At 53.9% G+C, this 27,101-nt stretch overlaps 2 protein-coding genes across 3 annotated transcripts; one reads left to right on the top strand and one right to left on the bottom strand.

Annotated features, from left to right (window-relative positions):
* Positions 1 to 983: 983 nt before the first annotated feature.
* LOC132245783 (zinc finger protein 202-like) lies at positions 984 to 3,825 on the bottom strand. Its single transcript, XM_059718662.1, has 4 exons — positions 3,183 to 3,825; positions 2,672 to 2,761; positions 1,914 to 2,171; positions 984 to 1,073 (listed from the first exon to the last, which is right to left on the bottom strand). Exons 1-4 carry the CDS (start codon positions 3,643 to 3,645, stop codon positions 1,066 to 1,068), a joined length of 819 nt encoding a protein of 272 aa, XP_059574645.1. The 5' UTR covers positions 3,646 to 3,825; the 3' UTR covers positions 984 to 1,065.
* A 16,444-nt stretch (positions 3,826 to 20,269) lies between these two features.
* LOC109282685 (cilia- and flagella-associated protein 45) lies at positions 20,270 to 25,160 on the top strand. Of its 2 annotated transcripts, XM_059718757.1 has the most exons (5): positions 20,270 to 21,043; positions 21,839 to 23,278; positions 23,746 to 23,894; positions 24,164 to 24,379; positions 24,962 to 25,160. In XM_059718757.1, exons 2-5 carry the CDS (start codon positions 23,189 to 23,191, stop codon positions 25,107 to 25,109), a joined length of 603 nt encoding a protein of 200 aa, XP_059574740.1. In that variant the 5' UTR covers positions 20,270 to 21,043; positions 21,839 to 23,188; the 3' UTR covers positions 25,110 to 25,160. The 2 variants fall into 2 exon arrangements, with proteins under 2 accessions (XP_059574740.1, XP_019341037.2); XM_019485492.2 differs by lacking the exon at positions 20,270 to 21,043 and having other exon boundaries at positions 23,198 to 23,894.
* The last annotated feature ends 1,941 nt before the right edge of the window (positions 25,161 to 27,101 follow it).

Raw genomic sequence — 27,101 nt, 5'->3', positions numbered from 1 at the left:
AGCCTAATGTTCCCTACTCAATTGAGTTCAGAGTCAGACTCAGAGGTTCTGGTCCAGCTGCCAGCCCCATCACCTCTGGCCCTGCTAAGAGAAGGATATGTGGGACATGTGCACTGAAGGTCTTAGAGCTGTGGCTCTCTCTTCTGAAAAGAGCACAGCTGCATCTAATGCAGGGAATGAGCTTTCCTCTGCCAACAGGCCCCAGGTGGCCTTTATGTCACAAGAGTCTGCACTGTGTCTAAGGCCTTGGCATGAACCTGGACTCTTTGCTGAGTCTCGAGCTTTGTGACATTCAGGGCCCCAGAGACAATTCTGGACATCAAGGAGACAATTCTGGTGCAAACCATGGGGTATCCACTTCCCCCCACAACCTGAAAGCTTCTGAATCCCACTCATGCCACAGAGTCATTTAACGCAGCCTGAGACCATGTTGAAACATTTGTATTCCAGGTCATCTCACCAGGAGAAGCCAGGACAGCTTCAGTTTCTTTCCTATCCAACAGTAACGGCTACACAGAGTCTCTGCACACCATGCTGATTTGCATGGGGGACTACAAACCCCATCATAACCTGGGAGAGGCTATTAGAGAGGTATGGCTACTTTGAGCTGGGGAATGAACTCTTACATTGCTGAGTGAAGATGGAAGTTTAAGATCATGGTGTCCCAGGGGAAGCACATCTGGGCTGAAAAATCAAGGCAGCAAACCTGATTGTCCCCTAATATCTCTTATTAAAGGAAAAAGAAGGGAAAAGTTACTTGTCTCCACATCACTGAATTTCAGTGAGTGGGAACAACACCTGCCTGGACCCATTACAGCATAATGTACTGTATTCGAGGTCAGTGCCCTGGAATGGCAGCACACAGGCCAGGTCTGCAGTTTCCCGGTCCTCCTGGCACTCTGGGCATGGAGCACTTCTAAGAGCAGAGCTGGGTGAAGGGGACAGCTGCAACTCACCTGGCAGCAGATCCTCCGACCTTGAGATTTCCCCACTGTCCTCATCATCACAGCCCCAGAGCTCCACTTGTCCTTGCTGGATACTTCTGGTTAAGTCAGGGATGGGACCTCAATATCCTGTTTGGGGTAATGATTAAAGAGTGTTTGTGACTGGGTACTGGATACAGAATAACCAACCGAATGTGAGGAATGAATCCAGTGAATTCAACGTTTCTATTAGGCCCTTGATGGACAAGGGAGAAAGAGCATTTAGGAAGAAAGAGAAGGCATTGCAGGAAGAAGTCTTCAATAGACAATGGTCCTTGTCACACAGGTTGTAGAGGGATGGTCATAGGAAACAAAGCACCAACCCCTCCTGGTTTAGAAAGGGCATTATACTGACTGTGTCACCAGAGACAGTCATGGAGATGCAATGATTTGTGATGTACTAGGAGCAGAAGGATAAAACTTTGCTTTCAAGGTATCAAAAAGAAGAGACATTGGACACACTTATGGATGGGTGACATTTCTCTTATCAGTGTAATTCAAGGAAGAGGAGCAGAAAGGAGTTTATTTTCAGTGAAGGCTTAAAGCGAGGACTTGTGGCAGGGAAAAACATCCATGAATAATTCCTCAAGGAAGAGCTGTTTCTGTATTTTAGGCACAATAATTTGGAGATGATATGACCACGTGGAGAAGGGAAAGGGAGGTCATGTTGCCTAGAAACTACTGAATATGGAAACACCAGGAATTACAAGAATGGGGAAAATACAAGTGAGAGCAGCTGGATTAAGTAAAGAAGGATATATCAATATGAAATGTGAGAGAGGTCTGATCACTGACAATGCAATGGGGAGAAAGGAGATTGAAACCACCAGGCAAAAGTCCATGAGGATGAGACTGTTGAAACACAGGGAGATGACTACAAAACTTCAGAGTTTGCATATCTCCAGGGAGAAGCAACAACCAGAGCCTTACCCAGAGAAACGAGGTCTTGGTAATTCTTCAGCATCTGGTCCCGGTAAAGCACCTTGTCTTCATCTTCCACCAGCTCCCACTCCTTCCGCATGAAATACACTGCCACAGCCTCAAACACCTCTGGGATCTGCACTTGGCCTGGCTCAGGTGTCAGGGAGCCCCTCTCCTCCAGTCTCCCTGGGGAAGTCCTCTGCAGTTCCAGGGTTATAGGCTCTTCTCCAGGAGGCTTCTGCTCACCTATCCTCACGGTCCCAGCACCTGCAGGGTGGGGAAGAGAATGCACAGGGTAGCGCTGGTGCTGCCGGCACAGGGAAACCCCTGCTAGTCTCCTATACTGGTCTGGGACTAAGAAAGATAGAGGTTTCAGTGTGTGTGGAAGATGGGGGAGAAGGAAGACTCCAAGTCCCACAGCTCTTGCTAATAGACCTCCATGGGCATGAGGCTGGAGATGAGCCCCAGTAACTCTGTCTCTGCGTGGGGTGGTGATCCCAGCACTGTGTCAGGGTCTGCAGAGACATCACTCCCTTGAAAAGAAGCTCCAGGGATGTGGGAGCTGTATCAGCATCCACACATTAAGAACATGGGAGGGAAAATGCAAGGTCAGTCTTTTCCAGGGCTTGTGAAATGCTTCCAGCAGCATTGGGAGAAGAAGAGTTGCTGAGCTGTTGGAGCATTGACCCCATCACAATGTTCTGGCAGAGATTTCTCCACAGACGGTGGCTCCTGCTGCTGGAAAGGATAAAACCACTGCTCCTTACCTGCTCCAGGAGAAGGGCCTCGTCTGGGGCACCAGCCTGAGGAGCTTTCATCTGCTGACTGCTCCCAGGTCTCCTCGGTTACAGGGAAATCTGCAGCAGGACAGAGCCCTGGGTTAACTGTACCTGAACCAGCCGGAGGCCACTGGGGAGTCTCATTTCTTCACCACCTGCACCAGCCCCATTTTGGACACAGCACTCACAAGGGCATGATTGTTGGAACATGAATTACATCACTGATTGTTAGCACGGCAGCAAGACAAGGCCCAAACAAGATAACGCCTGTCTCTGCTGGGTGCTGCAGACATGCAGAGAGAAAGATCAGGGCCCCCAGCCTGGGAGCTGCCCACCCACAGAGATCAGAGCTCGGGCCCAGCCCAGCCACAGGGTTACACATTTACAAATATTGCAGCCCTGTCACGGGCTGGGGCAGACATTCAAGCCTCTCTCCCTGCATGCAGGACAGACACTCAGGCACCCGGACCATGCTCGGGCCTTATGTCTGGTACTTCACCTGACTCCTGGTGGGGCAGGGGCTCCTCTCTGCAGACACAAGGTGGCTTGTCCCCAGGCCCTGGGGTTTGCCTCTCTCCTGACTCCTCCAGAGGCCTGTCCGCACGATAGGCCTTTGGTTGTTCTGACAGCTGATACCCTTCAGCCACGGCCACGGCCTCGGCGCCGGTCTCCACGTCGCATCCCCACTCCCAGCTTTGCATCTCCCGAGGCAGGATGGCCAGGAACTGCTCCAGCACCACCAGCTCCAGGATTTGCTCCTTCCTGCGGTGCTGGGGCTCCAGCCAGCACCAGCCAAGCTCCCACAGGCGGATGCAAACCTCCCACGGCCCCTTGGCTTTAAGGTAGCGGAGGCCTCGGAAGCATTTACGCCAGGTCTCTGGGGTGGAGAAGTCATGCCCCAGTGCCAGCTGCAGGGTCTCTGAGGGAATCTCAGTCTCGGAAGGGGGCTGCATGGTCTGCATCACCTCCTGCCCCAGGACCTCCCAGCATTGGACCGGCTCCTTCTATAGCTGCTGCTTTACTGGCTGCGGTGGTGACAACCTTGGGGATATCCCCCTGGTTCCAGCCTGGAAGACACGAGGGACATACATGTGTGTGCATGACTGTGTCGGACACATGGGTTCTTTGGTGGGGGCAGTTTGTGTGTCAGTGGAGCCCCTCTGGTCTGAGCCTGCATGATATGAGGGATATGCATGTGCGTGCATGGCTGTGTTGGACAAACGGGATCTTTGCGGGGGTTGTGTTGAATGTCGGGATTCCTGTTGTTGTTTGCAGGCGCACATGCGCGTGTGTGTGCGTGCGTGCGTGCGCGCACACTCGCACACACGGTCACAGATGCCTGGGTTCTGTGTGCGTGTGATGGGGGCTGGGGCAGGGGTGTAGCAGGGGAGGGCATACCAGCGTGGGGCAGCATAGGGCTCCAATGGGGCAGGGATCCTGCACCCACCTGGCAGGTGCTTCCCTGGGTGCAGGGCCAGCTGGCGGTAGGCAGGGCACACGCCCCAGACTCATGACACCTGCACCCCAGGGCAGCAGCACGGCCCAGGCTGGCAATCCTGTACCCACAGCCCTTGGACCCTGCTACTGTCTCCCCCAGACCCCCTAGCCCTGAGTTCTCCCCACTGCCAGTGCTCCTCACTGCTGACCTGTAGCCCCTGCCGATGATACCAACTTTATTTCTCACTATGCCCTCCCATTTTCTAACTCTCAACTGTATTTGTCAATGCAGAGTTGGGTCCGATCTGGCTGGGAGGCAAGACTGTGGTCAGGGGTGTCTGGAAGAGTCCTCTGGTGCCACAGAAGCATGGTGTGGGGTAGCCCAAGGATTTCCAGCCATAATCCCAGCACAAAAGCAATCCCTGATGTGAGTCATTATACTCAGCAGTGGGCATGGGGAGCCGTCAGCCTGGCACGGCCAAACCGCGTTCTGGGCTGGGCAGGACTGTGGTCAGGGTCTTTGGGACAGTCCCCCGGTGGCATCGACAGGACACCTGGGGTGGCCCAGGAAGGATTTTCCCCCATAATCCCAGCCTAATCTGACCTTGATTTAGGGCTCTGTACTTGATGTGGGATATTACTTTACATATTAATTAGTACATATGCATAACTAATGAAGTTCTCCCTCTTTAGGATGTGTAATTCATTAATAACAAGCTTTTATTGGGTCTAGATTAGCTTTGAAAAAGGAGCCGGGAACTGGGAATATGGAACCGACTTCAACCTCCCAGGGAGTTGGGGGGGGCGGGGGGGGTGCTGCTTAGGGGCCTTGTTGGGGGGGCTCCAAGGGGGGAAGGGCGGGGGTGGGGGTTACCAGGGGCAGAGGTTACAGCAGGGGGAGGGGGGGAGGCAGGAATGAGGTCACCCCATGGTGCCCAAGCCCCCCTAACCCTTCACATCCCCCACCCCTCAACAGCCTCTGTCCTAACTGGAGCCCTCCCCAGGGCCCTGCCCGCACTGCCCGGCTCTTCCCCCCCCAGGGCCACGTGCAGTGGCGCACTGCAGCCCCAGGTCCTGCCCGCTCCTCTCCACAGGCGCCAGCTTTATAGCAGGTCCCAGGGCCCAGTCCTCATGAAGCTCCGCCCCTTCCTCCCAGCCCAGCCAATAGGAGCAGGACAGGGGACGAATCAGAGTGCAGGGAGCGTCCCAGCACCTTATGCTCCCCCAGCTGGAGCTGCATCTGCTGCAGGGGGTGTGGGTGGAGGGGCTGGGCTGCAGGGGAGGGGGAGGCCGGACCCGGGGCTGCAGCGGAGACTCCGACTGATGTGTCCCGGTGCCAGCTGCAGGGAAGGGGTCTGTCCCAGGGGTGCTGCAGGAGCTGCTCCCAGTGGTGCTGGGGCTGCAGCTGCCAGGCAGGGCAAGGGGGGTGGGGGTGAGTCCCTCTGGCATAGCAGGCTGCAGGGTGGGACTGGGGGTTACGAGGGCAGTTGGGAAATGGAGGCCGGGGGCTGTGGGGCTGGATGTGGGACAGTGCAGGGGGCTGTGGGGGGTAGGTGTGAGGGCAGTGATTGCTGGCCAGGTGGGTGCTGTGGGGGAGGAGAGCTCTGGGTATGCCGGGACTGTGCAGGAGAGGGCTAGGAGGGGCCGTATGGGACTGAGTCAGGGGGTCCTGTTAGGACACGGTTGGGGCGTGGGGGCTGCAGGTGAAGCTGGGGAGTGTGAGTGGGCTGTGGGGGAAGAGGGGCAAAGGAGCCAGGGGACCCTGCTGGGTGTTGGGGAGCCAGCCCCCTCCCTATGGCCTGTGTCATTTCTTCCTTTCCCACAGACCCCTCATGAGACAAGACGCTGCCACAGGGCCCCACATCTGAGCTGCCAGCAGCCAGGGTGAGCCGCCCTGGTTGTTCTCACGCAGGTGGGCAGCCCCCTAGCAGAAAGATCCCTTATCTTGGCTGGGCCTTGCAGTGCTGCCAGGCTAACAAGCAGTGAGACTCAGTGCTCGCAGGTGGGCTTTCCCTGCTCTCCTGGTGTCTCCCTGCAAGCCCAACTCGCAGCCTGGAGCAGACTGCCCTTGCATTGCCCTCCACGCTCTCCTTATACTTTGAATCCTGGGACAGGCCCCAAGCCCCCGGGTATCCCTCAGGGAGCAATGTCCATGACGGCTCAGTCACGGAGCAGTGATCCCTGCTCTGGGGAGGGACAGAGTCCCTGGGGCTCAACCCAGGTTCATGGACCGTGAAACTGCAACTCTTCCTTTGCTCTCTGCTCCCACATGCCGAAGTCTGTGGCTGCCTCAGGCATGTGCCAGTCCAGGGCAATAGCAGGGCTTTCCCTGTGCCAGCAGCACCAGGTCCCTTCCTCACCCGAGGGGTGCAGGACACTGAGCAGAGCTGACAGAAGTGCAGCAGGTGGTGGGGCCGGGGGCAGGAGACACAACAGGAACTCTGCCAGTCTGCAGGGAAAACCTACCGTTTCCCACGTTTTTTCTGCTTTAAAGGAGAATCCATTTTAAAGATTGTTCACAATGCTTTCATAGCATCTCCAGCCCCCCAACCCTGGGCCCCACAAGACCACCGCCACCCCCCCCCCCCCAATCCCTGCTCCACCCCCACCCTGCGTCCAGCTGGAAACCTGTGCTTCAGGTAACCAGCATGGCAGCACTTTTAGCTTACCAGCACCACCTGGTTTTCAGTTCAAATCCCTGTTAACTGGCATGAGTGGGGAATGGGCCATCCCCCACTCATGCCGGTTAACAGGGATTTGAACTGTAAATCAGTAAAAACTGAATAACTTAAAAAAAATCAGGGAATTTATCAGTGAAAATCGGTAAAAACTGAGAATGCAGAACACTATCCACAGGTCACAGTCGTTTGCAGAATGTTTTTGCTCCTCTTTGCTCCAGACCGTGTCTGCCTGGGCCAGGGCTGCAGGAGTCTCCACCCAAGGGCTGCTGTCCTGATGAGGGGTTTAGATCTGCTCTGTTGCTCAAAGGCTGTTTTGGGGGCTGTGAGTTGCAGGTGGAAGTAATGCGGGGCATGCAGCGTGGAGCCCCGTGGTATGATGTGAGCACACGGTGCAGTCACAATGGATGGCCACGGGATGGCAGCACGGACACGTGTGTCCCATGAAGGATGTCCTGTGGCAAGGCTGCAGTTTCACTGATACTTTGGAACTGGACTGAATCAGTTTCCCTGTGGACTTGGAAGATGCCAATTAGCTGGGCTTGTGGCTTTGAGGTAAGCATGCTTAGGGGAGAGAGGAGAAGTCCTTACCCCTTTCTGTCACCCCGGGAGTGCTCCGTGCCATGCTCCATCTTCTACTTTGCTGGTTAGGCCAGTTGTAGCAGGGGCATACGTTCACTCGGGAACAGGCTGCGTGTCCTGCTCTAGCCGCACTTCTGCAGCTCAGCACCAGCCCCTTGAAAGTGGCCACAGCTGACCACAAACAGGTTACCCAGGGTCTAGCTGACTACCTACAGCTCTGTGGTAATCAAAAGGCAAAACATCAGTTGTTACCATTCACTGCTCTCCCACCCTTTTCTGAACAGGAGTTCTCCTTCCTTGGCCTAATCTAATATTAGTGGCTTGATAACCAGATTCAACTTGCCAAGGCTACTGCTTGTGATTTAACTGCAAGCTTACTGGTTGCTGAGGTTAATCAATTAAAGCCCTGGCTGACCTCCAGAGGGAACAAATTTCAGCAGGTTCAGCACATCATTCATAACTCAGGCTTTTGCTAGGGCCATAGTCTGCACTGCTCAGTGTGGTCTGGGATGTGTCTTTTATCCCACTAGACACTGGTGTCAGGGGGCTGAGATGAGTGTCTCTGCCCCATGGCTTATCCCCACACCAGGTTCCCCTTAGCAACTGGGCAGTCACTACCTCCAGAGAACCTGCAGCGCCTGGCTCGGGGCAGATGCCACTGCTCTGACATGCACAGAGTCATGATGCTGGCTGTGGCATGTGTGTGGGCAAATTTTACACACACAGGTGCACCCCACCCCTTTATAACAGCGATTTATATATATACACACACACATACATACACACACACACACACACACATACACACACTTTATAACATAGCAAATTAATTCTATATACATACACTTAATAACATAGCAATTTATACACACACACACACACACATACACTTTATAACAGCAAATTTATGATATATATAAACATAACCACTCTTTAGCTTAGGAAATTTTATATATACATACATATTTATAAAACACCAATTTTGCGTATATGTGTGTGTGTGTGTGTGTATACACACGTACATACACACACACACATACATGTAAATTCACAAAACTTATATGAAATTATATATATCTATACACATACACTTTATAACAGCACATTAATTATATATGCACACACATATACATACACAGGTACACACTTTATAATATAGCAAATTATACACACACGCATATGCATTTACACTCCATACACACACACAAATTATATGTGTATATATATTAAGTCATATATACGTGTATGTGTTCCTGTGTATATAGGTGTATATATACATAAAATTTGCTATGGTATAAAGTGTATGTGTGGGGGGGGGGGGTATGCATGTAGGGCTGTGCGAAACAGGACCGTTTTGTTTTGAATTCCGTTTCGCCATTTTGAAGGGACAGTGTTTCATTTTGCTTTTTCAAAGCACTGCTCCATTTCATTTCGTCAAAACTGTTTCACTGTTTCGACACTGTTTTGACATTTTGCCCATAGGCTAGCATGAGGAATCATGAAAATACCTATAACTTTGTCATTTCCTGCCTGATTTGGATGAAAATTGCAAGGATGTTAGCCTCTTCTGAGACCACAAAGTCTACCAAGTTTCAAGGAGATAGGTGCAGGGGTTTCTGGGAAACTGCACCTCAAGCTGCTGACAAGCAAAACTCGTGACTGTGTGTATGTGTTGAGGTGCTCCCCCACTGGTGCTGGGTCCTCTACACAACACGGTAGTGTGTCCCAATGAGATCTCCTCCTCCCCTACAGCCTCATCCCGGTCCACCACTTTAAATGACAACAGGTGGTAACTTAGTGAGCAGCACAGTAGCATCAGCAGCATCTCAGGCAGCCAAACAGTCACAGTCACTATCAGAGCAGTCCTTCCCTCCGCTCCCCTTACTTTCTGTTTCCCTGCAGGCAAGCCCAGCTTCAGCTTTGAAACATTTTGAAACTTTCAAAACATTTCAACTGCTCTCGTTTTGTTTCAAGGCTGTTTCAAAGCCTTTTGTTTCCATTTCGCTGTTTTGAGCACGAAACGAAACAGCCAATGAAATTTTGCACAGCCCTACTAGAAATCTATGAAATTAAAGACGATGTTTTCAGTGAATATTTTCTTGTCACTGTTTAGATTTCCTTGTTTGTTTTCCACCGGTAAAATATATTTTTTTAAGTTGTTTTCATTCCTGGTTCTCGTTAGGCCCACAAATGCGTCTACACAAATGCTCGTAGTATGAGGAACAAGCAGGAAGAACTTACCCTCCTGCTAGCTGACACCAAGCCAGGCATAGTGGGGCTCACGGGAACATGGTGGGACCCAACACACCACTGGGCGGTGAATATCAAGGGCTATAGGCTGTACGGGAGGGACAGGACAGGGAGGAAAGGTTGGGGGTGTGGGGCTCTACACCAAGGAGGAATACACATCCTCATCTAGTAGCACAAGGTCAGAGGAGGGGCACACTGAAGTGCTCTGGGTAAGAATACAAGGGAGTCAAGGGGAAAGGGACTTAACGGCGGGGGTCTACTACAGACCACCCAACCAAGGGGAAGAGCTAGACCGGGAATTCTTAAGTCAGGTCACGGAGGTAGCTAGGTCAAAAGACATGGTCATCATGGGTGACCTGAACTTTCCAGACATCTGCTAGGAAGAGCAGTCAGCCAGATCTGACCGCTCATGTAGGTTCCTAGCCGAGATACAGGACCTCCATCTAACCCAGGAGGTGCACAGCCCCACCAGGGGAGACGCCTTGTTGGGTCTGGTCCTGGCCACAGGTGACAACCTGGTGAGGGGACTGCAGGTGCTCGACCCCCTGGGCGACAGTGATCATCGCCTACTGGAATTCACCATCCAGCGCAAAGTGGTAAAAGCCAGCAGCAAGGCAGCAGCCCTGGACTTCAGGAGGGTGGATTTCAATGAGGTAAGAAGAATAATTGGGGAGGTACTGAGGTCCCGGAGGGGAGGGGAGTCAGGTGTCCAAGAAGAGTGGTCGTTCCTTAAGGAGACAATCTTCCATGCCCAAAGGGAGGTAATCCCAACAAGGATCAAAGGGGGCAAGAGGGCGCAAAAACCCCCGTGGTTCACCAAAAGCATACAGGAACGTCTCCTAGCTAAAAGGGAGGCGTACACCCAATGGAAGGGAGGGGCCATCACAACGAAGGACTACACCTCGGCTGCTCGGGGCTGCAGGGGGGCGGTCGGGAAGGCCAAGCCGGAGATGGGACTGGGACTAGCGACCCGGATCAAGGACAACGAGAAGTCCCTTTTTAAATACATAGGGGGCAAAAAGAAGGTACTGGGTAACTTGGGACCTTTGCAAGACACGCTAGAAAATCTGGTTGTCACACCAGACGACAAGGCTAACCTATTTAATGATTTCTTTGATATTAACAATTTGATCGAAGACATATTTCTGTTGAGCGTTGAGGTTTCTAATTTGTTGTTCTGCTTCTGCGAATTCTTTGTCCACGTCATAAAGGCCGTCATTATTTTGGTCAATCAAAAGAACTACAATTCATTCCATGAACCAGCAACAATTCTTGTATATCCAGCAATGCTTTTTGTACTGACATGTCATTATCGTGATGTCTCCTATGGTCCTCTGTCATGGCATCCATACATTGTTCCCATAGTTGCAATCCATTAGATGATTTACAAAATATGCAAATAAATGCAAACATTTGCCTCAACTGTCTGGGCACTCGAATTCCAGCTGCTTCCTCCAGACATCAGTCCCATTCTTCATCATTGGCCAGCAAATATTGTCTTCTTGCTGCTTCCTGAAATGTATTACAGACGACATTGTTAATGGTATGTAATTCTTCAAAACTGGTTGCTCTATGGACATGCAATACTATCACTGTGGCAGGGACCATGGCACAAAGAATATCTTACCTGGAGAGGGAGAGGACTGGAGCCAACGAGACACCACTGCACACCAGAAGTGCAGCGAGAATGGGGCCATGGCAGGAAAAAATGCTGCAATGAAGATAGAAGAAAAAAATCACAGCAGGTCCGGGGAGATCTGGGGCCAGGGCCGGGGCCGGGGAAGGGGCTGGGGCCAGCATGGATCCGCTTTATGATGGCATGCCAGCACCGATTCATCAGCCAGCTCCCCGAAGGGGGCATAAAAGCCCCATCGGACCGGGAACAGAGATGACTGGAACTGAGTCCTCTGCTGGGCCCGGAGTAGATCATAGCCCCACCAAGGGAAGGTGGTGGCATCCCCAGGAGGGGGCAAACAGAAATAAGCTGAGCCCAGGAGGGCCCTGCTACTTACCAGAGACCAAACTGTGGATCCCAGATCCAGCTGGGCAAGACTGGGACAGCAATGAATTGTGGGGAAGGAAAAGACACAGATCCATGGACTGTGACAGACGCAAGACAGAGATAGAAGAGCATACCGGGAAGCGAGGTAACCCAGGGCTGGTAAAAGGAGATCACAGGCCAGATGCGATACGGCCTGAATCTGGATGACACACCATCCAAACTGGACTTTTCTAACTAAAAAAGGCAGAATAACTTCTGTGCAGTGGCCAGTCAGAAATTAACACCCGTGGTTGGCGTAAGGCAGGGTGTAGGGGTGCAAGTAGCCTCATGCTACATAGACTCATAGATACATGCATGAGTTCACCCATCCTTCAGCCCCTCTAGGACACGGCAGAGCCCTAAGGACACAGAGGCTGGCCCCCAAGGTTTGATGATGGGGAGGAGTTAAAAGGAAACACCTCAGGCAGAGGCCAGCCCAGTTGCTGGGGGAATGTGTGAGGAGATGATCTTTGCATCAGCCTTGGAGCCTGTGACATCTCCATCATTCCCTAAAAGCAGTCAGTGCTCCCAGGGTGAGAAGAAGTGCCTTCACAATAGGGTGCCCTCCTCAAGACAACTGGCTCCACACCCTGAGCTTCTGCTGCCCCGCTCCGGGCCCTGCTCGGTGGACGTGGCGGAGGAGGAGGACAAGGTGGGTTTTGCCACCACCGTCTTCTTGTCACCACCATCTTCTCCTTGTCGCCACACTTGTTGCAGTGCTCACGGTGCCACTTGTTAGAGCTGCTGCTGCCACCATGGTGATCCCACCACGCGCAGATGCTGTGCTCCGCCTGCCCATGTGGCTGCCACTGCTGGCCCCACACCCACTCCTGCACCCACCGCTCCTCCAGCCACCGTTGCTGCTGTTCCTGGCCGCCATGGGTGCCTCAGCCTGCTGCAGGGACAGCACCAAGCGCAAGCAGCCACGGTGCTCAGTCTCATGGCGGGAGCGCAGCAGCAGTGGGGGCATCCTGGCTTCATTGCCCAGTGGCAGCCACCCACCACCACAGCAATGAGGCAGAGTGGCCCTTGCAGTGCACCTTGGAGCCACCAGCGTGGTTGTGGCAGCCACAGCAGAGGAGGAGGAGGAGGCGGGCTCAACTGCCACCACCTTCTCCTTGTCGCCGTGCTCGTAGTGCCACTCACAGGAGCGGCTGCTGCTGCTGTGGTGCTCCTGCCACCGCACCTGGCTGCCACATTTTGCCTCCCCACATGGCTGTTACTGTGGCAGTGGGTGGCTGCCACCAAGCTGCCACTGCCGTGCCCCTGCCACAAACCCGAGCACCTCTTGCAGCATGGCCTCTTGAGCTTGGTGTCGACCCCGCAGCAGGCCGAGGTGCTTATGGTGGCCAGGAACAGCAGTGATGGCGGCTGTGGAAGCGGCAGCTACAAGAGTGGGTGCAGGGTCGTCATCAGTAGCCACACAGGGAGGCGGGGTGCAGCAGCTGGGAGCGGCAGGAGCACCATGGCGGCAGCAGCCACTCCTGTGAGTGGCACCATGAGCACCACCATGAGCCCACCTCCTCCTCCTCTTCCACTACCACTGCCAAGCCCCAAGGGCCACACCAGCAGCCCAGAGGCATGCCACAAGGGCTGCTCTGCTTCACATGCCAGGAAGGAGCGGGAGGCCAAGGCACACTACAGCTGGCCTAAAACCAAGCTGTTGGCCAGCTCCCCCTCTCTCCCTCCTGGCAGCCCAGCCCAGCTGCATGGACCCCTGCCAGCCCATAACCTGTGCTCCTGCTGCCCTGCTTTGGGCTCCACCGGCACTAGCCCTGGGACACCGGTGCAGGCCCCGCATTCCTCTCACTTCCACTGCCACTGCTCCCTGCCACCGCTTTCCCCACATTCCTGCCCACCTGCTATCTGCTGTGCTCCACATGGCTCCCATACCCACAATACTATACCAACACACACATCCACACATCCCCACAACCCTGCATTCCCACCCACCCACAGCTCCCCACAAACCCCACACCCACCCACCCATACCGCCCCCCCCGACACCCCTCACACCCCACCATGGGCTGCTGGGTGAAATGCAGAAAGTTGTAATCTCCCTTGGGAATACTGAGGCTTCACTGCTAATGCCAAAGCCTTTTGGCTCCATGAGTGTCCTGTAGGGGCTACTCCAAGAGATTAATAAGCCATCCTGGAGCATGCTCATTCATCTCTATAATTGTCCTTTCTTCTAATACACCCCACCCCGCCCCACCCTAGGTGTATAAATCTGCCCTCCCCCACTTTCCCTATATTACAGCATTTAAGAAAATAAACTTGTGACTTCTGAATAAGCCTCAGTTTTCTGGTGGGAGGGCTGGTTTGTCTTGTTGTCAGAGGTGGCCACAGAAAGAAGGGAGGGAATGAGAGTTTGCTCAGCACATTTTGAATATGTTTGTTACTTACTGAATTTCTAAGGGGTGGAGGAGGTTGGGGGCAATGTGTGTAGGTAAGGGAGTGTGTGTCCAAGGAACTGAAATCCAAACCACCCCTTTCCAAGAGGGGAGCATGGGTGCAGATCAGTTAAGGTCCCCTGATGTCTCTTCACAAGCTTGACTTCAAAGCCTGCTTCTCAAATGGAGTTCCCATTCAAATGGAGCATGTTTATGACATACTCTTATGATCCTGATTTTGATGTGTAACTTGCGGTAGTATTGATGGTGAGTGCAAACCCCAATAAACCACGGAACCAAAGAAATCAAGAGCATATAAAAGGATGAAGGTGAAGCAGAAAAAGGCAGATGAGAAGAACCTTGCTAAGTCCTGGGAAAAATGGCTATCAAAAACAGAATGATAAGAGCCTTCTGTCATGTTCTAATATAGAAACAAATGAGTTAGAGCCAAGTGAGCAAGAAGAACCAATAGTGGTAGAACCAAATGAGCAAGAAGAGACATGAAGATCAGAATTGAACTTTTGTGTTAAATATTCTGACAAAGAGGGAAATGTTGGCATTATTAACAACCTACAGATAGAAATAACAGTTGCATCTTGTCCTGATATAGCCATACATTTCAGTGATCCAGCAATGTAGCAACACCCTTATGCACGTAATTTCATTTCTACAATAGTAGAACATGGTCCTGAACAAGAGATCAAAGCCAATTCTTCTCAGTCAGTGACAGAAGATGGGAGGCACTTCAGTAAGGAGAGGGTTAACAAGATTCTTTCAGATGGAGATATAGTTGAAAGGAAATGGCTTCTATATAGCAAAACTAAAGGAGTTGTCCTTATTTCCCTTGCTTTTTCCATACAAACTCAAATAACCCCAGTCATAGAAAAACTAGCAAAAGGATTCTGCAACTGGAAAAAATTAAATCCTAGAATTTCTGAACATGAAAATTCCACAGAATGAATTGGAAAGACTTTGAGAAGTGTGTGATTAAGAAGGAGGGTACACGATTAATGATGAACTCGAAAAGGCTATTTCGAAAGAAAAGGAAAAATGGAGGCATGTTCTGAAAGTTGTAGTTGATGCTATTATCTCCTGTACAAATAATAATCTTGCTTTAAGGGGTTCAGCTCATGTGATTGGTTCTTCAAATTCCGGGATGTTTCTTAATGTTGTTAATCTGATCGGTAAGTACAATAATGAAATTGCTGTTCATATTGAATGTAGTGGGCCAATAGGGGACGCTTCTGCCCTGAGCCACTCACTTCACTGTGCCCGCCCAAGAACCAAGTTTCAAATGCCTTCCCTGGGGTGCCTACATCCAGCCGAACCCTTTCCTGGAGCACACCCACAAGCCTGGGGTAACCTCTGCCACCACCCAGGGTCTGGTCTTTGTTAGGGCTCTGTGCCACCTGGGGTACACAGACCTTGTAGACCTTGTGGGTGCTTAAGCCATTGTGAGATGCTGGCATGCTTCTTTTAGGCTGAAGCATTCACAAGCTGCCTCCTGTACAGGAAGAATGTAAAAAGCCAAGCTCATCTTAGCCAGCCTAGAAAAGTAAGCCGACAAGGCTGGTCCCTTCCCTCTTAGGCACACACTACTGGTCCCTTCCCTCTTAAGCACACGTTGTGAGATAGATTTAGTGATCAAAGAGGGATAGGATGAGAAAGGGCTATAAAACACCAGAATATAGAACGAGAGCTACCCTTGAGCAAAACAGCGTAAGCTTGTTACCTTTTTATATACAACTAAAACACTTTATTCTAAATTCCTAGCTAAATTTCAGGTAATTTACTTACATCTACATCCAGAGAATTGTGGAGGTCCATACCTTGATTCAGTGACCAAAAAAATGTCCCCCCTATCTAAGATGGAGGGACACATTAAATAATCTTTTTGACCCACTGGACCCAGCTGAAATCAGGTATTTTCTGAGCAGGACTGACGCTGGCCAGTCTGTTTGAAAAACATCAGCACTTACCTTGAGAAGTGACCACTGCCTTAGGACCGCCCCTCCAGCTAGAAGGTGGGAAGGCTACACAAAGGACTTAGACACAGGAAGAGGGAATTCCCTTCTGCTTAGGGGATCCCCTAGGTAGCCAGGTTGGTAGATACATGGGCAGAGAGAGAGAGAGAGAGAAAAAAAAAGAGAAAAACAACTAATCCAAAAAGAGGGGGCTGGTATGAAGTTTTCCACACTGAAAATATGAAGAAAGGGCTCACAACTATATCATATTTTCACCTGATATTCAAAATGAAATGATACATTTACTGGGTTCAAAAGTAAGAGCAGAAATTGTTTCTCAGGTGTAGAAATCCAAATACTACTCGTTGTCTTTTGACTGTACACCAGACGTATCACATAAGGAACAGATGACACAGATAATTCAATATGTAAAGATCTATGAATAGTACAGCATCAAAGAGAGTTTATTGACTATCCCTGTAACCATGGCATCATGCAAGCACAGCTTCAGCAAACTAAAATTAGTGAAAAATTACTTACTATCATCCATGGGCCAGGAAAAACTGTCTAATTTAGCAATTTTGTCAAACAGAACATAACATTGCTAACTCATTAAAATATGATGATGTTATAGATGAATTTGCAATACTGAAAGCTCGGAAAGTATGTTTTTGAATTGTAATTTTTGTATACATGGTAATAAATGTAATATTTTTCCTATTTGGCACACAGTTAAAATTATTGTTTTTGGAATTATTAAAGTTTGGGGGTAGCATTTTTTGATTGTGCCCCGGGCACCAAACTTCCTTGCTATGACACTGAGCAGGGCTCCCAAGGGAATGCCAACAGGGCAGAGACCCCAAGCCCACAGAAGGCAGCCCACCTCTGCCCTTGCCCCATGCACAAATCTGGGGATGAACATGCACCCCATGCCCCTCCTGAGGTTGCAGGCAGAGGCAGGGAGCCATCCCGCTCCCTCCCCGGACTCCCAGAATGAGCTGCCCTGGCCCTGGGGTCCCATTCAACACCCCGGCTGGGAAGACTCCCAGCCCCAGCCCCTTTTCCTTCCTCATTTTGGAAGCCTTGATCTGCAACCCCATTCCCCTTCCCTCCCCTCCAGCCCTTCCCCTCCACAGACTTGCCTGCAGAGCACAGCTCTCCATGCTGCCCAGCTGCACATGGCATCCAGGTGTCCCAGCCAGAAGGCATGTTGTATTTATCACTACATTATTGTCCACACCGGCTAAAAAAATTCAGTAGCTAATAGTGTTAATTTTCCTTTTATCAGTGCTGATTCAACATGGCACCGATATTTTGGTGCACCTCTAGTATTTTGAGCTATGATGCAATTGCCTCTAGATACACAATACAAGCATACATAAATCAGGACAAAAATATATGTATTTAAAACAATTAAAATAAGTTATGGTGGATGTTTGATCGCTTTAGCATACAATTTGGTTTCTTTTTTTCTGGTTTCAAGATGGCAGCACCCTCCCTTCCAAAAGGAGAACTTCTGGGGCAAGGAGGGGGACTTCTGGTGGCAAAGATCAGGGATTAGGGGTGGGACTTCTGGTCCCAAGATGGTGACCAGGGGGTGGGGCACCCATCAAGGGGTCGGGCTAACCTTGTGACCCTCCCTGGGCTTGCCTAGCAGGGGTCAGACACGGCTGATCTTGCCCTGAGCTGGGACTGGACTAGTTGGAAAGGAGGGGAAAGAGCCTCTGGTCCTTAACAGTTTGGGGCAGAATCAGATCCTGCTTGGGCACTGCAGGCCCTGGGAAAGGGCAAGTGGGGGGGCAGGATCTGACCCAGGGTCCCTTGCCAACTCCATGCACAGCATCAGTCACAAGTGGCTTTGTGACGTCACGTTTGTGTCATCCATTGCCACAGAGATTGGGGCGAGGCAGAGAATAAATTCTAGCGCCAGGTGCTTGTCTGATCAGTCTCTGCTCAAACAGGAGACTCACTGGTTTCGTAACAGTGGACAGACTTAAAAGAAGATAATAGATAGATAGATAACATATAGATATTAGATAGAAATAATAAAGATATTGGATAGACAGGAATATAGGTATAGTACATAGTGGTGGCCTAGCTTTACTGCTCAGGGCACCTGGGCCCCAGGCCCCATGCCCATGGCAGAGCCATTCAGGAGGATCATCCAGGGCTGGGAGCAGGGAGAAGCCAAAAGGATGGCCCTGCAAAGGCCCTCTGGCCTGGCTCAGCTGCCGTTGATGCCCTCAGCGCAGGAACCCCGGCAGGCAAAAAGCCTTCTCAGCCCCACGATTATGGTAGGTGATGGGCTCTGAATTGCCAGTCGTCCTGCTCCACCTGGGCACAGCCTGAGCAGAGCTCTCCTGGGACCAGCGATGCTGCTGCCTATTGCCAAGCCGAGCGGTGGGGGTGGGAGCCTGGTGGCTGGGTGCTGGGGTCAGGGAAGGGGTCACTGCTGAGCATTTCTCCTCTTCCTCCAACTCTCCCAGCTGAATAAAGCAGGAGGATCATGGGGGCAGCTCGTTCCGCAGCCTCCTCCTGGCCTGCCCAAGGCCAACAGAATAGTGATCCAGGTGCAGGCGCCGCTCCTGGACAAGCCACCAGCCTGCCAGCAAATCAGGGATAGTGTGGGCCCAGGCCCAGTGCCTGGGGGTAGGAGCCAGGTGAGTGGCTGTGAGGGGGTGGCAGAGCCATGCTACCAACCCTCTTTCCCCCCAGACTTCAGAGACGCTCAGTCCCTACACTCGGTGCCAGTCTCCAGCTCTTGTTCTGTGCCAAAGGACTGAGTGCACTGGGGCTGCTCGAGGGCTGTCCTGAGATTTGGGAACTGAAGCCTCTAGCCTGCCTGGAGGATCAATGGGGCCTGTTGCATCCCCAGCACCCCTCTCCCCCTTGCTCCCCAACCCCTCCCATGCCAGCCCACACCCTGCACTGCCCCCAGCCCCACCATGACAGCCCTCACCTCCCACTGCTTTCAGCCCTCCCTGCAGCCCCAACCCCACTGCCCCCCCACTCCAGCCCCCACCCCTATTGCCCTTCAGCCCCTCTCACCCCCTTCTGTGGCCCCCTTTGCCTCCTCTGCCCCTCCACCCCTGGCCAGGGGCAGGGGCAGGGGATGAGTGGCTGGAACAGGACTCCCAAGGGAAAGCCAGCAGGGCAGAGAGCTCTGGGCCCCCAGCAGGAAGCCCACCTCCACCCTTCCCCATGCACAAATCCAGGGGGGTATATGCTTCTCCCAGGGGTGCATGTAGAGGTGAGGAGCCACCCGCCCTCCCCACACCCCCGTTGCAGCCTTTGGATGAGCTGCCATGGCACTGTAGTCCCATTCACCACCTTGGCTGGGCAGTTCCCCCAGCCGCAGCACCTGCCCCTGCCCCAGCCCCTCTCCCTCCCTCTATGTGGGGGCTTCGATCTGCACCCCCTCATTCCCCTTCCCTCCCCTCCCTTCCTCTGCCTCTTCCCCTCTGCAGATTTACCTGCAGGGCACAGCTCTCCACCCTGCCGATCTGCACTCCTGGCCACATGCATGCTGTGGTTGTGCGCATGCATGCCGAGTCCAGGAGCCCCAGCCAAAGGGCATATTGTATTTATCACTACATGATCGGCTACACCGGCCAAAAAAAAGCCAATTGCCAATAACGTTAATTTTCTTTTTATCCGTGGTGATCCAATATGGTACCAATATTTTGGTGCACCTCCAGTATTTTGAACTATGATACAATTGCCTCTAGATACACGACTCAAACACGCATAAATCAGGACAAAAATATATGTTTTAAATACAACTAAAATAAGTTATGGTAGATTTTTTATTTCTTTAGTATACCATTTGTTTATTTTTTTCTGGTGTCAAGATGCCAGCACCCCACCTTCCAAAAGGAGGACTTGCGGAGCAAGGGGATGGACATCCACAGGCAAAGGTCAGGGGTGAGGGGGTGGGACTTGCGGTCCCAAGACAGATGACCAAGGGGTGGGGCACCCATCAAGGGGTCGGGCTAACCTTGCAGCCCTCCCTGACCTTGACTAGCAGGGGTCAGAAACACAGCTGATCTTGCCCTGAGCTGTGGCTTGGCTAGTTGGAAAGGAGGGGAAAGACCCTCTGGTCCTTAACGGTTTGGGGCAGAATCAGACCCTGCTTGGACACCGCAGGCCCTGGGAGAGGGCGAGTGGGGGAGCAGGATCTGGCCCAGGGCCCCTCCCCAACTCCATGGACAGTCACAGGTAGCTTTGTGATGTCACATCTATGTCATTCCATCACCATGGAGACTGGGGCGGGGCAGAGAATAAATTCTAGCCAGGTACTTGGTCTGGTCATGTCAGCTAACCAAGGGACTCACCACTGCAGCTCTTGTAGACAGATCTAGTAGCAACATAGTAGATAGATAGTAATAGTGAGCTATGAGATAGATAGGAATATAGATGTAATACACAGGGGAGGTCCAACATGACCCCTCAGGGCACCTGGGCTTGGGTCCCATGCACACTGCAGAGCATTTCAGGCTTATCAGCCAGGTCCGGGAGCAGGGAGAAGCCAAGAGGAAAGCCCTGCCAGCCCCTCTGGCCTGGCTCAGCTGCTGTTGGTGCCCTTAGGGCAGGATCCTCAGTGGGCACGAGACCTCCTGAGCTCCACAATTGTAGTAGGGGACAGGGGGTGAATAGTCAGAGTACTCCTGCGGTACCCGGGCACAGGCTGAACAGAGCTCTCCTGGGACCAGGGATGCCGCTGCCTATTGCCAGGCCAAGGGGTGGCATTGAAAGCCCGGTGGCTGGGTGCTGGGGGAAGGAGTTGCAGGGGGGGCTTCTGCTGAGCATCTCTCCTCCTCCCCCATCTCTCCCAGCTGCACAACGTGGGAGGATCCTGGGGGCAGCTGGTTCCGCAGCCACTTCCTGGCTGGCCCAGCTCCAAACCCAACCGGAGACTGGCCTGGGTACGGGCCCCACTCCAGGAAAAGCCAACGGACCACCAGCAAATCAAGGACAGTGTGGACACAGGCCCAGTGCCTGGGGGCAGGAGCCAGGTGAGTGGCTGTGAGGGGCTGGCAGTCATGCCCTGCAGCTGCTCCCAGCTGCCCTGTCCCCCCAGACTGCAGAGATGCTCAGTCCCAGCAGCGCACTGTGCTGGTCCCCAGCGCTTGTTCTGTGTCAAAGGACTGAGTGCACTGGGGCTGCTCGAGGTCTGTCCTGAGATCTGGGCACTGAAGCCTCAAACCACTGAAGCCAGTGGCTAAGGTCAGGGGTGAGGGGTTGGGACTTGCGGTCCCAAGACGGTGACCAGGGGGCAGGGAACCCATCAAGGAGTGGGGCTAACCTTGTGGCCCTTGACATCTCACCATAACACATTAAGCGGTGCTCCAGTTAAAATAATTACACTCCCCTCCCAGGTCTAGATGCTGCTGGGTGATAGGATCGGGAGGTCCAGCCCGGCCTTGCTGGGCACCTGGGCCCCTGGCCCAATTCCCATGGCAGAGCCTTTCAGGCTGATCAGCCAGGGCCAGAGCAGGGTGAAGCCAAGAGGGTGGCCCTGCTGAGCCTCTCTGGCCTGGCTGAGCTGCCATCGGTGCCTCCAGGGTGGAAACTGCAGCAGGCACAAGGCCTCCTGAGCTCCATAATTACAGTAGGGGATGGGGTGTGAAAAACCAGAGTCCTTCTGCAGTGCCCGGGCACAGGCTGAGCATAGCTCTCCTGGGACCAGGGATGCTGCTGCCTATGGCCAGGCCAAGGGATGGGGGCAGGAGCCTGGCAGCTGAGTGCTGGGGAAAGGTGTTGCAGGGGGCTTCTGCTGAGTAACTCTCCTCCTCCTCCATCTCTGCCAGCCGCACGAAGCAGGAAGACCTTGGGGGCACCTTGTTCCACGGCCGCCTCCTGGCCGGCCCAGCCCCAACCGGAGACTGGTCCGGGTGCGGGTTCCACTCCAGAACATGCCGCCGCGCTGCCAGCAAGAAGGGGACAGCGTGGGGAGAGGCCCGGTGCCCGGGGGCAAGAGCCTGGTGAGTGGCTGTGAGGGGTTGGCAGAGCCGTGCCCTGTGCCTGCTCCCAGCCCCCCTGTTCCCCCAGACTGCAGAGATGCTCAGTCCCAGCAGTATACTCAGTGCCAGTCTCCAGCGCTTGTTCTGTGCCACAGGGCTGAGTACACTGGGGCTGCTCGAGGGCTGTCCTGAGATTCGGGCACTGAAGCCTCAAACCTGCCTGGGGGATGAACAGGGCTTTTTGCATCCATCAACAGCTCAAGTGCCTGCAGGCTGGTCTGGCATGGTCCTGCCAGACCAGGGCTGTGGGTGTTCAGTCAGTTCAGGGTCCACCCAAAAGATCAAGGCCAGGAAAGGGCTGTTCCTGGAGAGGGCTGTCTTCAGGTCTGCAGGATCCAGCATGTGTGGCAGTCCATCCCTGCTGAATGCTTGGCTTTCCCAAAAGCCAGACTTCCAATCCCCTCTTTCCAAGGACACTCTGACTCACCATCTTTCCTGGGGGCAGGTGGTCAAACCCTTTTGCACTGCCCTGACCTCCCACTGGAGCAGATAGAACTGAAGTGTGGGATAGACCCACCAGAAGGGGAGTCCATGGGGCCAGTCCAAGTAGTCATTTTTCCATGTGTCTGGACTAGTACCAGCATGTTTGACTGGCATTGAACCCAGTCGGATCCACACAGCAGCTAAATGAATATATCCTGCAAGAGCTGGTCACCAGAGCTGGAAGGGGACCAGTGTTCGGCACAGGTTAGGGGCTAGGGGATCAAGGCTTTAGGGGTAGGAGATTGTTTCCTGTGTGCTGATTCCACATGAACCAGCTCGACTCCTTGACATGGAGCTGAACTGGAGCTGGGGCTCCAAAGGTGACTGGTGCCATCTTCAAGCTGGTAAGCGCATCCAGAAGTTCACTCCGCAGAACATTTGCAAAATGCCACTGTGAAAGATCCACTGTGTGAACACTGCACATGCATGTTAATGCTGCACGTGGTTGCATGTCGCTGGGCACACGTGAGAATGCTACACACACCTGAGTGACCCAGCGCATGTGCGCACACGCACATATATGTGTGACACCATCACAGCTTTGCCAATGTCTACTGGTGCATGGGTGGAGGGAAGAGGTCAGTGGCTTAGGGTGGCCCTGTGGCTCACAGAGCTGGGGTTGTACTGTGGCAGGAGCAAGAAGTAGGGTTTGAAATGCAGCAGAATATCCACCTCAAAAAGGAGCTGGAGATGGCCCGTCTGAGAGCCCTACAGGAGAGAGCCCAGAAGCACCAGGCTGAGAAGGTAATGCATGTGGCAGCTCCTTCCCTAGCTCTCTCCCTGGCCTTCTGGCCACCTGGGACCCAGCAGAGTGGGAGGGCCTCACACCCACGCACCTGTGGGGCATAGTGTGGGATGCTTCTGCCTGGGACTGCAGCAGGGCAGACTGAACCCCAGCTGGAGCCCTAGGGCTGAGCAGGATGCAGGTTGGTGTGCAGCAGCCTGGGGCCTCAGGTAAGAGGACGTTAGATCCCCGAAGCAGGCAGGCAAGGCTCCACAGCTTACCTGGGTCCTTCCAGATTTGCCATAACAGCCAGCACCATATGTGGAGCAGGAGTGGGAGGAGAGCCCAGCTGGCTCTATACAGCCGCAAGAGGAGCCAGGCAATGGCAGCCCAAGGGTTGGGGCTGGCTCCCTGGGGCAGCAGGAGCAGAATCTCCACCTGGCTTCTTGCTGCCTGGGCAGTGCAATCAATGCTTCCCTCCTGGCAGGATGCTCTCCGGGTCAAGCAGCATCAGGAGGCCAAGGAGACGGAGTGGCTGTACAGAGAGATGGAGGCCATGCTGAAGCAGAGCCACTTGGAGCGTGCCTCGGTCATACAGGCACAGCAGAACCGCAGCTCTTTCCAGCAGATCCTCAGGTAGTGCGAGGCGTGGCCTGGCCCCAGGATGACAGTGGGGTTGCAGGCCCTGGAGAGTGTGCCTGTGGGGGAACTAAGCTAGGGCACATCAGGCTTGCCCTCTGCAGCTCTGGCTGAGCCTGGGGTGCACAAGCTGCAGTGGAGACAACCTGGCTCGGGTAGACATAGGACCCCATGTATGCGGGAGGGGGTGGGCCAGCCCCAGCAGGAAGGTCATGGTCTTTCCAGCCTGGGCTGGCCCCTATCACCAGCACTGGCATTTCCCCCAGGGAGCAGGCACTGAAGGAGCAGAGGCAGCAGGAGAAGTGGGCGACCCAGAGAATGGTGGATGCCAAGGACATTCAGCACCAGATGCAGAAGTATCAGGAGAAGCTGGCATGTGAGCGGGTTGTCTCCTTTGAGGACAAGAAGCATCTACAGAAAGAGAGACAGTGGCATGCTGACCACATTGCCCAGCTCAAGAGGCAGAGGATAGAGGAGCTCCGGTGAGGGTGGGACTATGTAGGGGCTGGACTGTGGGTGCTTGCAGGGGTGCTGGTCTTGGGGCGTCGCCCACCACATCTGGCACAACTCATGCTGTCTCTCCCTTTGCCATGTCCTAGGGCAAGCTGAGCCCCTGAGACTTGCCAGCTGGTGCGGGAGCAGGGCAGGGGGCCCAGGCCCTGGGCTAAGGGCAGGACGGCTGCAGCAGGACTGGCCAGGCCAGTGGTGGGAGCTGGTTGGGAGGGCGGGAGGCAGTTCACCTTACTGGGTGCTGCACCAAGCTGCCCTTCCTGCCACCTACTCTGAGCCTCGTTTCTGCCCTCCATGCTCCCGTGCTCACTGGGGGCTGGCTGTCCCCATGGGAGCAAAGCCAGAGCAGAGTCCCTCCAGCTGGGCTCAGCCGTCACCTGTTGTCACAAGTCAGCCCTGGTCCCGGGGGGCCAAGGTGCCAGATGTGTTGCTGAGCCCCTTGGGGCTGGCTTTGGGCCCTGGCACAGATGGAGATGCCATGGCAGGTGGCCCTGTACCATGTCTTGCTCCATGGCAGTGGTCTGGGCTCTTACTAGTTTTTTTCCTGTTTCCAGAGCCACCAGCCCACCCGAGAAATACTGCCTAGGTGTGGAGTGCGTGGGCTTGATGAAGCCAGGCCCCAAGGACCGAGGGTCTCTGCGCACTGCCCAGCCCATGCCAGGGGACTTCCAGGGGGTCATGTGTGGCCTGCCCCCAGCCTAGACTGTTTATATTCTTGGATTTAGAAATTGTAAATAAATGTTTGTGAAGGTTTACCATACGTCTGGGTTTTCCTGGACATGTCCACTTTTTGGATGCCCCCATCTGGGTGTTTTTTTAAAATATCAGCAAATGTCCAGGATTTTGCTTTACCTCTGCCCCAGCAAAGGAGTTGCTGGGGACAGCGGGGAAAGGTGATTGGAGGCAGGGCATCACATGCAGCCGCAGGCAGCTGAGAGAGAGAAAGCATGTGTGTGTGTGTGTGTGTGTGTGTGTGTGTGTGTGTGTGTGCCCACACATGCTGAGAGAGAGAGAGGGTGTGCGTGTGTGTGTGTGCATGTGTGCGTGGGCGTGCTTGCCAGTGCTGGGTCTGCAGCAGAGTGGGGGAAGGGAGCGGAGGGGTTCTTCGGGGGCAGCAGGGCTTGGGGGGGCAGGGGGCTGCAGGTCAGGAGTGAGGGGTATCAGCAGGCCCTGCTGCCACTGTGTCCCACTGAAGGAGGAGAGTTGGACCTCGCCCAGGTTTATTTTGGAGGCTCACTGGTGCCCCTGGAGTGCAAGGCTCCATTACAGCAGAAACTTAGTGCTATGCCCAAGGTCTTCTTGCTCCACGAATGAGACATGGGGTTGGCCATAGGGATAGAGCACCACATACGGCTACAAGACACTAGAGCATTTCCTGAACGATCACAGAGGATTGCACTTGCCTTCCATGCGCTGGCTGCCCGGCCACAGAAGGCACGTGGTGTCGTGTGCGGCTCCCCATGTTCAGACCCCAGCATGCAGCAGCAGCTGCCCCCACCCCACATATAAATCTGGGGGGGCAGGTAGCCCCTGTGCCTAACCTGGGGTGCACACAGGTGGGAGTCTCCCTGATGCCCCGGCAAAGCCTATGTCATCCCAGGCAAGATAAAAATGGGCTTGGGATATGACGCTGAGCTCTGCAGGCTGACTGTGGCAGGCGGGTGGGGGTGCAGAGCGACACCGAAGGTGGGGCCTGGCTGGGCCCGTGCAGCTCCACGAGGGGATGCCACCTGGCTCAGGGGGGCTTTCAGCTCTGGGCTTGGCCTCCCTGCACACTGGGCACAGTGCGAGCAGGGCAGAGCCATCCCTGCTGCAAGGGCCTGGCCACGGGAGCACCTGGGAACAGCTGCCTGCAGCTGCCCCAGCCTGCCTGAGCCCTGGCCCTGCCCACCTGCAACTGCCCTCAAGGGGCTGGGGCCAGGGCAGGTGCTGCGCGGGGGCGGCTGCACTGCAGGCTCCCAGGCGGCTCAGCTCTGAGCACTGCCTGCAGCGGCTATTTCCGGAGCCCACGGAGTCCATGCTGTGGCCCAGGGGGCTCTGTCCAACTTGTGCTGCACCTGGCATGCACAGAGCCCAAGCCAGGAGAACCCCGAGCCTGGTGTCCTGCCCCGGCCAGGCAGCGTTCCCTTGTGGGCAGGGTGGCTGTGACCCATCCCCGTGGGGCTGCACAGCCTGGGCTGGGCCCCACCTCCGGTACTGCTGAGCATCCCCCCTGCAGCCCGAGTCGGTGGAGCCCCAGGGGAGCCCCTGCTCCCCACCTGGCCCCTGCTCATCTGGCTGCAGCCTTCCCAAGGGCCAGCCAGGCCAGCCTGACTGCACTGCCTCCCCTGTCCCCCCCAACACCTGCTCTCCCCATGCCTCTCCCTTCTCTTTTTTTTCTCCATCTCTCTCTTCCCTCCCTCTCTCTCTTCTCTTTCTTTCTCCTCTCTCTCTCCCCCATCTCTCTTCTCTCTTCCTTCTCTCTCATCACAATGTGCTTAACAAAAAAGAAGACACAAGAACAAAGGTAGCACATGAGGTTTTATTTATTGTCACCAGGTTTAGAATTTTGAGAAAACCTGCTATTTACTGTAAAAAAAAAAAAAGAAGAAGCAGCCACATTTATGATTATTAACTATATTAATCTGCAGTGTGTCCTGCCATGCAGCCCCCACCCCAGGTTTGTTTTTCTGGGGTGTCGGCACTCTGGCACCT

This window comes from Alligator mississippiensis, chromosome 15, assembly GCF_030867095.1.
Source record: "Alligator mississippiensis isolate rAllMis1 chromosome 15, rAllMis1, whole genome shotgun sequence".
Taxonomy (NCBI): domain Eukaryota; kingdom Metazoa; phylum Chordata; order Crocodylia; family Alligatoridae; genus Alligator; species Alligator mississippiensis.
This window is presented reverse-complemented; position numbering and strand designations above follow the sequence as displayed.

What these genes read in the sequence shown, in the direction of transcription:
- LOC132245783 (XM_059718662.1), bottom strand. Translation starts at nt 3,645, where the DNA reads ATGCAGACCATGCAGCCCCCTTCCGAGACTGAGATTCCCTCAGAGACC. An exon ending in CCTGCCCCACCAGGAGTCAG is followed by an intron (nt 2,762 to 3,182) that starts GTGAAGTACCAG and finishes GTCCTGCTGCAG; the next exon opens with ATTTCCCTGTAACCGAGGAG. An exon ending in AGGCCCTTCTCCTGGAGCAG is followed by an intron (nt 2,172 to 2,671) that starts GTAAGGAGCAGT and finishes CCCACCCTGCAG; the next exon opens with GTGCTGGGACCGTGAGGATA.
- LOC109282685 (XM_019485492.2), top strand. Translation starts at nt 23,455, where the DNA reads ATGCAGGTTGGTGTGCAGCAGCCTGGGGCCTCAGGTAAGAGGACGTTA. An exon ending in TCTTTCCAGCAGATCCTCAG is followed by an intron (nt 23,895 to 24,163) that starts GTAGTGCGAGGC and finishes CATTTCCCCCAG; the next exon opens with GGAGCAGGCACTGAAGGAGC. An exon ending in CAGAGGATAGAGGAGCTCCG is followed by an intron (nt 24,380 to 24,961) that starts GTGAGGGTGGGA and finishes TCCTGTTTCCAG; the next exon opens with AGCCACCAGCCCACCCGAGA.